The sequence below is a fragment of the Schistocerca americana genome, chromosome 2, assembly GCF_021461395.2.
Source record: "Schistocerca americana isolate TAMUIC-IGC-003095 chromosome 2, iqSchAmer2.1, whole genome shotgun sequence".
Taxonomy (NCBI): domain Eukaryota; kingdom Metazoa; phylum Arthropoda; class Insecta; order Orthoptera; family Acrididae; genus Schistocerca; species Schistocerca americana.
The window spans coordinates 961,232,160-961,241,105 of NC_060120.1; the positions used below are offsets into that span (position 1 = coordinate 961,232,160).

Genomic DNA, 8,946 nt, shown 5'->3' on the forward strand with positions numbered 1-8,946 from the left:
AGATTATTTGTCATTAAATCAGAATAGAAAAATCTCCATAAGTGTTTCCATCATTTGTAAAGTGTAACGAATAACCTACTGCCAAAAAAAGTAACTCTTTAGGAGGGGGATGAATTTGATACCAAAAAAGCTATGAGAGATATAAGTACAGTTTCATAACTCATTCAGTTATTGACTGTGTAATCAGTAACTTCAGTGTGTACTCTATGTGATGAGGTGTCCTAATTCCTTGATGAGTGTGCCATGCGCCTCGTCAGGCTAGGTATCCAAGGATATGTTAGCGTAACATTTACGTAAAAACATTGTAGACTCATTTTCTGGTACTTTGAGTGAACAAATGAAATTGTATGACTTCTACTGGCGTATGACTGTAGCACGATTTTAGACACAATATTTGGCAGCTGGCACCATTGTCAAAATTGAACTGCATATAACATTTGTCAGACATGCTCTTGAAATGTGTTTCACCTTAACGATAACAGTTATGGCAGAGATTTACCGTCACATAAAAGAGAAATATGTAATTTAACTACTCAGGAGAGATCGCCAGCTGTGACTCCATCATCTCTATTTCAATGTGTTCTTGGGACTTAGTATGGTCTCTTTTGAAATACAATTTTACAGTTCTGAGTAACGCATACAGATATGGCAGGGTTTCCAGAAGTTGAACAATGACTCCAAATTATCAAAGCACTTTACTTTTCTTGATGAGAGAGTAATATCTAGTCCATGGACAATTCTTGAAAACCAATGCTTTTACCATACCTACTCACAACAGCAAAGTGGCAAAGTATGTCTACCTAAGATACAATAATATCAAGTCAAATTTATGACCTAAAAAGTATGATCACCTGCTTAATATCTTGTTTGTCCGTCTTTGGAACGAAATACATCATTGATTGTGGGTATCGAGCATTCGACAGTTTGATGGTAGGGTTGTGGTGGTATGTGGCATTTGATGTCTACGCACAAGTCATGTAATTCGTGTAATAACGGGCCGCTGATTTACATACGCGGTGATCGCGGCTGGTAGTTATCTAAATCGTTTCCATAGGATTTACATCAGGCGAACTGGTCATCGAGGTGTCAATGTGAGTTCGCTATATTGCCGCTCAAATCACTGTATGACGGTTCTGGCTCTGAGACATGAATAATAATACTGACGAATGATGACATCACTGCTGTGGAAGACGTGAAGGATGAAGGGATGCAGATGGTCCGAATCTGTCAGAGTGTCTTTGATTACTAACACAGGGCCCATGCAAGTACAGGAGAATGTCTCCCAAGGCATAATACTGCTTCCATCGATACACGTCCGTGAAGCGAAGCACTTTTCGAACCGCCATTCACCTTGATGACTGCCTTTGTGGAGAGGACAATCGACCTAGTGTAGCAAAAGAGGCAGTCATCTCGGCTCCCGACACTCACAGGAGACTTCAGAGGCGAGGGCCACAGATACGGACTCTGGATATCGGGCGCTTGTTGGTCGCCATGATCTCAGCCACGCCGGCGAGGAAAAGGACACAGCTGGCCACCTGCGGCCCTCACTGATTAGTGCTGAGTCGGCAGGGACGCAGACCACTGATTCAACTGCAGCGTCCTGATGATGACGCACTCCGCTGGCGTACAAGGGCGGCACTGCACAGCGTTGCGTTACACAGCCCGCTGGGGTACTCCCTCAGCATTGCAGGGCCAAGTGATGCGCACCGAGGTGAATGGAGCATTGTAGTGGAAATAAATAAATCATTTGGAAAGTTCTCGCCAAGTTTTAATACAGCACCTCCTGGCACCCATCCACTATACTAGCAATTCAAGAGATAAAGGGCTGAAATAATTTCCTAACTAGGTTGAAGAAGTAGCAACAGACACTTTCCCAAGGTGAGTCTCTTTTTTCTGTCTTTATGAATATGCGCTTTGTGAATTGTAATTACCAGCGACGGTCGAAAAGTTGCCAGGGCGAGATAGTTACGGTAATGTTTCGCACACACAACACGACTTACTTTTATGGTGATGCTTTGTGTGTATGCAAGCCAAATTTCGCGACTCCAGCTTTGTTAGTTTTGCTGCTCCGTCTTATGCAACAGTGAAAAACAGGATGTCCGACTTCAAGCAAAGAAAGGTGCGCTAAGCAGCAGAAGGCCTGTCACCATTGCCACTGATGAGAAAATGAATGCAGTTCATGATACAAATTTGCAGGATCGCTGAACAACGTTGCAGCACATTGAAACCACATTTGGAATCACCCATGGGAGTATTCATCACATTGTTGTAGATATTTTGGAAATGTGGAAAGTTTCATCTCGGTGAGTCCCAAAAGACCTGAATCAGAGACGGGAGCATGTGTACTGTTGTGTAGAAATCGTCTGACAATTTCAAGTGAATAAAGACAGCTTCTTGCTAGGTATGTGACGATGGATGAAACTTGGGTTCACCACAAAACAATAGCCACAACACTGGAAACATCCTTCATCCCTTGCACCAATGAAATATTGCGTGCAAAAATCAGCTGGTAAGGTGATCTCATCGGTCTTCTGGGATGCAGAGGGGGTAGTTATGGTAGATTACTTGCATAAGGGCGTAACTTTCAATGCATCATACTACTAAACCCTACTGCGTCGTTTGAGAGAAGAGATAAAGAAAAAAAGGCCCAGAATATTGGAGTGGGGAGTGCTTTTGCCCAAGGACAATGCACCAGCGCTCAAAGCCTCGCAACACTGAAAACTGATCGTCACTGCTTGTTATCTATGCGGATTAGTGTGCCGAGTATTATGTTGTTCTTGTCGTCTTCACTCCAGAGACTGATCTGATGCAACTCTCCATGCTACTCTATTCTGTGCAAGATTCTTCATCTCCAAAACTACTGCAACCTAGATCCTTCTGAATCTGGTTAGTGTATTAATTGCTTGGTCTCCGTCTACGACTTTAACCCTTCACACTGCTCTCCAATACTAAACTGGTGATCCCTTGATGCCTCAGAACATGTCCTGCCAACCGATCCCTTCTTCTAGTCAAGTTGTGCCACAAATTCCTTTCTCCCCAATTCTGTTGATTACTTCCTCATTCCTTATGTGATCTACCCATCTAATCTTCAGCATTTTTCTGTAGCACAACATTTCTAAAGTATCTATTCTCTTCTTGTCTAAACTATTTATCGTCCATGTTTCACTTCCATACATGGCTACACTCCACACAAATCCTTTAAGAAAAGACTTCGCCCGCATCTCGTGGTCGTGCGGTAGCGTTCTCGCTTCCCACGCCCGGGTTCCCGGGTTCGATTCCCGGCGGGGTCAGGGATTTTCTCTGCCTCGTGATGGCTGGGTGTTGTGTGCTGTCCTTAGGTTAGTTAGGTTTAAGTAGTTCTAAGTTCTAGGGGACTGATGACCATAGCTGTTAAGTCCCATAGTGTTCAGAGCCATTTTTGAAAAGACTTCCTGACACTTGAATCTATACTCGATGTTAACAAATTTCTCTTCTTTAGAAACGCTTCCCTTGCCATAGCCAGTCTACATTTTATATCCCTTATACTTCAATCATCATCAGTTATTTTGCTCCCCAAGTAGCAAAACTCATTCAAAATACTTTAAGTGTCTCGTTTCCTAATCTAATCCCCTCAGTATCACCTGATTTAATTCGACTACATACCATTATCCTCGTTTGGCTTTTGTTGATGTTCATCTTATGTCCACCTTTCAAGATACTGTCTATTCCCTTCAACTGCTCTTCCACGTCCTTTGTTGTCTCTGACAGAATTGCTGTGTCATCGGCAAACCTCAAAGTTTTTATTTCTTTTCCGTGGATTTTATTTCCTACTCCATATTTTTCTTTTGTTTCCTTTACTGCTTGCTCAGTATACAGATTGAATAACATTGGGGATAGGCTACAATCCTGTTTCACTCCCTTCCCAACCACTGCTTGCTTTTCATGTTCCTCGACTCTTTAACTGCCACCTGGTTTCTGTACAAATTGTAAATAGCATTTCACTTCCTTTATTTCACCCCCACTACCTTCAGAATTTGAATGAGAGGATTCCGACCAACATTCTCAAAAGCTTTCTCTAAGTCTGCAAATGCTAGAAACATAGGTTTGCCTTTCCTTAATCTATCTTCTAAGATAAGTCGTAGGGTCAGTATTGCCTCACGTGTTCCGACATTTCTACGGAATCCAAACTGATAAGCCCCGAGGTCGGCTTCTACCAGTTTTTGGGGATGTGAATAATTCGTTTTAGTATTTTGCAGCTTTGGCTTATTAAACTGATAGTTTGGCAATGTTCACACCTGCTTTCTTTGCGACTGGAATTATTATATTCTTCTTCAAGTCTGAGGGTATTTCGCCTGTCTCATACATCTTGCTCACCAGATGGGATAGTATTTTAGGGTTGGCTCTCTCAACGCTATCAGTAGTTCTAATGGAATGTTGTGTTCTCCTGGGGCCTTGCTTTGACATAGGTCTCTCAGAACTCTGTTAAATTCTTCACACAGTATCATATCTCATATTTCATCTTCATCTACGTCCTCTTCCATTTCCATAATACTGTCCGCAAGCACATCGCCCTTGTATTGACCCTCTACATACCCCTTCGACCTTTCTGCTTTCCCGCCTTTTCGTAGCACTAGTTTTCCATCTCCACTCTTGATATTCATGTGGGTGGTTCTCTTCCTTCAAAAGTCTCTTTAATTCTCCTGTACGCAGTGTCTATCTTACCCCTAGTGATATATGGCTCTACATCCTTAAATTTCTTCTCTAGCCATCCCTGCTTAGCCATTTTGCACTTCCTATCGCTCTCATTTTTGAGACGTTTGTATTCCTTTTTGTCTAATCCATTTACTACATTTTTATATGTTTTCTTTTCATCAAATAAATCAACATCTCTTCTGTTACCCAAGAATTTAAGCTAGCACTCGTCTTTTTACCTACTTGATCATTTGCTGCGTTCACTATTTCATGTCTCAAAGCCACCCATTTTTCTTAATCTGTATTTCTTTTCCCCATTCTTATCAATCGTTCCCCAATACTCTCACTGAAACTCTCTACAACATCTGGTACTTTCAGTATATCCAGGTCCCATCACCTTAAATTTCCACCATTTTGCTGTTTCTTCAGTTTTAATCGACACTTCCTAACCAATACGTTGTGGTCAGAGTCCACATCTGCCCCTGGAAATGTGTTACAATTTAAAACCTGTTTCCTAAATTTCTGTCTTACTGTTATATAGTCAATACGAAACCTTCCAGTGTCTCTAGGCCTCTTACACGTATACAACCTTCTTTCATGATTCTTAATCCAAGTGTTAGTTATGATTAAGTTATGCTGTGTGCAGAATTCTAATGGGCGGCTTCCTCTTTCATTGCTTATCCCCAATTCAAAATTTAACTCCAATTTTCCTTCTCTTCCTTTTCCTACCATCGATTTCCAGTCCCCCATGACTATTAAATTTTCGCCTCCTTGCACTATCTGAATGATCTTACTATCATACATTTCTTCAACCTCTTCGTCATATGCGCAGCTGGTGGACATATAAACTTGTACTACTGTGATTGGCGTGACTACGTGTCTATCTTTGCTACAATAATGCGTTCACTATGCTGTTCGTAGTAGCTTACCTGCGCTCCTGTTTTTTATTCATTATTATACCTATGCTATGATTAAGTTACGCTCTGCGCAGAACTCTTCGAGGAGACTTCCTCTTTTTCATTCCTTATCCCCATTCCATACTTAAATGGTTCAAATAGCTCTAAGCACTAAGGGACTTAACATGTGAGATCATCAGTCCCCTAGACTTAGAACTACTTAAACCTACCTAAGGACAGCACACACATCCATGCCCGAGGATGGACACGAAACTACGACAGTAGCAGCACTGCGGCTCTGGACTGAAGCGTCTAGAACTGCTCGGCCACAGCGGCCGGCCATTCCATGTTCATCTACTACGTTTCCTTCTCTTCCTTTCTCTACTAAAGAATTCCAGTCACCCATGACAATTAAATCATCGTCTCCCTTCACTATCTGAATAATGTCTTTTATCTCATCATACACTTCTTCAACATCTTCGTCACCTGCGGAGCTAGTGGACATATAATCTTGTACTACTGTGGTAGGCGTGGGCTTCGTGTCTATCTTTGCTACAAATAATGCATTTACTATTTTGTTCGTAGTAGCTTACCTGCACTCCTATTTTTTATACATATTAAACAAAAATGTTCAAATGTGTGTGAATTCTTAAAGGACCAAACTACTGAGCCCATCGGTCCCTAAGCCTACACACTACTTAACCTAACTTAAACTAACTTACGCCAAGGACGACATACACACCCATGCCCGAGGGAGGGATCGGACCTCCGGCGGGTGCAGCCGCCCGGACCGTGGCAACACGCCTTAAACCAAGCTTCTATCCCGCGCTGCCCATTATTAAACATACTCCTGCACTACCCCTATTTGATTTTGTATTTATAACGCTGTATTCACCTGACCAGAAGTCTTGTTCCTCCTGCCACCAAACGTCACTAATTCCCACTATATCTAACTTCAACTTATCCATTTCCCTTAATAATTTTCTAACCTACCTACCCAATTAAGGGATATCCGATACATAGGACGCCAGTTTTGTTTCTCCTAATAAGGACGTCCGCCTGAGTTGTTCCCGCCCGGAGATCCGAATGGGGGACTAGTTTACCGCCGGAACATTTTACTCTGTTCGAGTCCTTTGTTGAAGAGTCACGGAATCGCGATTACTCCAGATCAGGCGTTGGCGAGCCTTATAAAAGCTCTGCAGCCCACGCTCACCTCAGCACATCCATCACCATGAGGGCGACAGTGGCAGTTCTCCTCCTGAGTCTTGTGGTAAGTAGTATGGCCTGTAGTTTGAGAAAATACAAACAGAAACTCGTGCTTCATATAACTTTACTGGTACAGTCACGTCTACACCCTCTGTGGAGATGGCTGTATATGTAAAAATAAGCATTTACTTCTACCGATGTTTACGTTCATAACATTCTACATGGAAAATAAATGAGAAAATGTGGTAATTTACACACTTTTTTTGAAGCTGTAGTACTTCTGACCTTAATTCTACAGAACTTATATCAGCCGAAAGTGGTAGAACTCAGAGGAGGAAGCAAGTCTAAAATTTATATTTTCGATAAATAAATAGAACTTTTTCAAACCTATGTCCGCAGCTCGTGGTCGTGCGGTAGCGTTCTCGCTTCCCACGCCCGGGTTCCCGGGTTCGATTCCCGGCTGGGTCAGGGATTTTCTCTGCCTCGTGATGACTGGGTGTTGTGTGATGTCCTTAGGTTAGTTAGGTTTAAGTAGTTCTAAGTTCTAGGGGACTGATGACCATAGATGTTAAGTCCCATAGTGCTCAGAGCCATTTGAACCATTTTTTTTCAAACCCGATGCAGATTGTCCAGTGAGTGCAGTGTTTGAGATACTGGGATGGAACTCAGGACGTTACCAATCAAATCCCCACCAGGTCATCCACATTTCACTTTGTGTTGTTCTCCTGAATCGCTTAAATCAAATGTCGCGCTGTTCCCTTCGATAACATTCGGCGGACTCACTTGGGAAATCCGGGGTTGTGATCCGTTTCTAATGAAGCACCATCGACAAGTTGTTAGTCGTTAATATTCTTGTCTTCTTCCTTTCGTTGCGTATGTACACATTAACAGATCCTGAACAGAATAAGTATACTAATGTACCATTTTACAGTAAGTGTGTGACAGAGTTGTTGACAGCTGTTTCAGCAAACATTTATGGCCAGCTGTCAAACTCATCATTGAGGCGGAAGTCCCTTGTAGCTATAATGGGTTAATTTTGCACTTCACTTTATATAATAGGTCCTGATTAGCTGTCTCTGAAACCCTTGCAACTGATATGTGTACTAAATGAGATTAGGAAAGTTCTCATACTTGTTATTTCTCTACATCATGACCACAAAGTTCCTCTACAAAGATGTCAAAAGCAATATGTCATGACAACACTGATGATCGTTTCTCGATCCCCTAAAGTATGAAGCCATATCGACCGTATGTCTAAGCTGGGCATTATAACGACTCCTAAGTGGCTCCATAAGTGGGTACACAGTTGCTGAATAAAACTACAGTCCTCTGTGTACCACTTTCCGAGATAGTCTAATATGGCTCCAGTGTCTAGCACATCTTAGGAATTTCACTGTTTTCGCATAACCTTGCTTTCATACTGTTCTTAACTACACATTCCAAAGAGAGTGTATCATGTAGTTTATAGCAAACCATTGTGCTTCAGGTGTCAGCATGCCGCAGTCAAGGGACTCCACCTGGCCCTCCTGGACCAACTGAGGGGCCACAATCAACTGGACCACCTGGACCACCAACTGGAGGTCCTGACCCGACAGGCCAACCAACTGGAGCACCAGGCACACCAACTGGAGGTCCTGAACCAACTGGACCACCTGGCACACCAACTGGGGGTGCTGAACCAATAGGTCAACCCACTGGAGGTCCTCAACCAACTGGAGGGCCCCAACCAACTGGTGGACCACAGCCTACTGAAGGCCCACAGCCTACTGGCTCACCAGGGCCACCAGGACCGCCGTCTATGGTACTTTGTGGTTTCTGACTTCCTGTACATATTTCTGCAATACATCAAGAGATTCCAGCCGTGATATTTACGATTAACTCTACCTGATATTACTGATGGAAGTGTTCTGGAAATCGCTTTGTAAAATTATTTCTCATTAAATCAGCATAGGAAAAACTCAATAAATGTCTCCATCATTTGCAAAGTGTAACGAATAACCTACTGGCCCCCAAAAAATACTAACTCTTTAGGAGGGAGATGATGTCAAAATAGCTATGACAGGCATAAGTACATTTTCGTTGCTCATTCAGTTCTTCACTGCGTAATCACTATCTTCTGTATGTACTCTACGTGGTGAAGTGTCCTAATTTCTTACTGAGTGTGCCTTGCACC

At 42.6% G+C, this 8,946-nt stretch overlaps 1 protein-coding gene across 1 annotated transcript; it reads left to right on the forward strand.

The window, feature by feature from the left end:
• Nucleotides 1–6,798: 6,798 nt before the first annotated feature.
• Nucleotides 6,799–8,592, forward strand: LOC124594573 (proline-rich protein HaeIII subfamily 1-like). Its single transcript, XM_047132943.1, has 2 exons — nucleotides 6,799–6,837; nucleotides 8,260–8,592. Exons 1-2 carry the CDS (start codon nucleotides 6,799–6,801, stop codon nucleotides 8,590–8,592), a joined length of 372 nt encoding a protein of 123 aa, XP_046988899.1.
• The last annotated feature ends 354 nt before the right edge of the window (nucleotides 8,593–8,946 follow it).

Excerpts from the sequence above, each read along its gene's own strand:
- LOC124594573 (XM_047132943.1), top strand. The coding sequence starts at position 6,799 with ATGAGGGCGACAGTGGCAGTTCTCCTCCTGAGTCTTGTG. Across the intron at positions 6,838-8,259 it reads TTCTCCTCCTGAGTCTTGTG|GTGTCAGCATGCCGCAGTCA; the intron begins GTAAGTAGTATG and ends ATTGTGCTTCAG.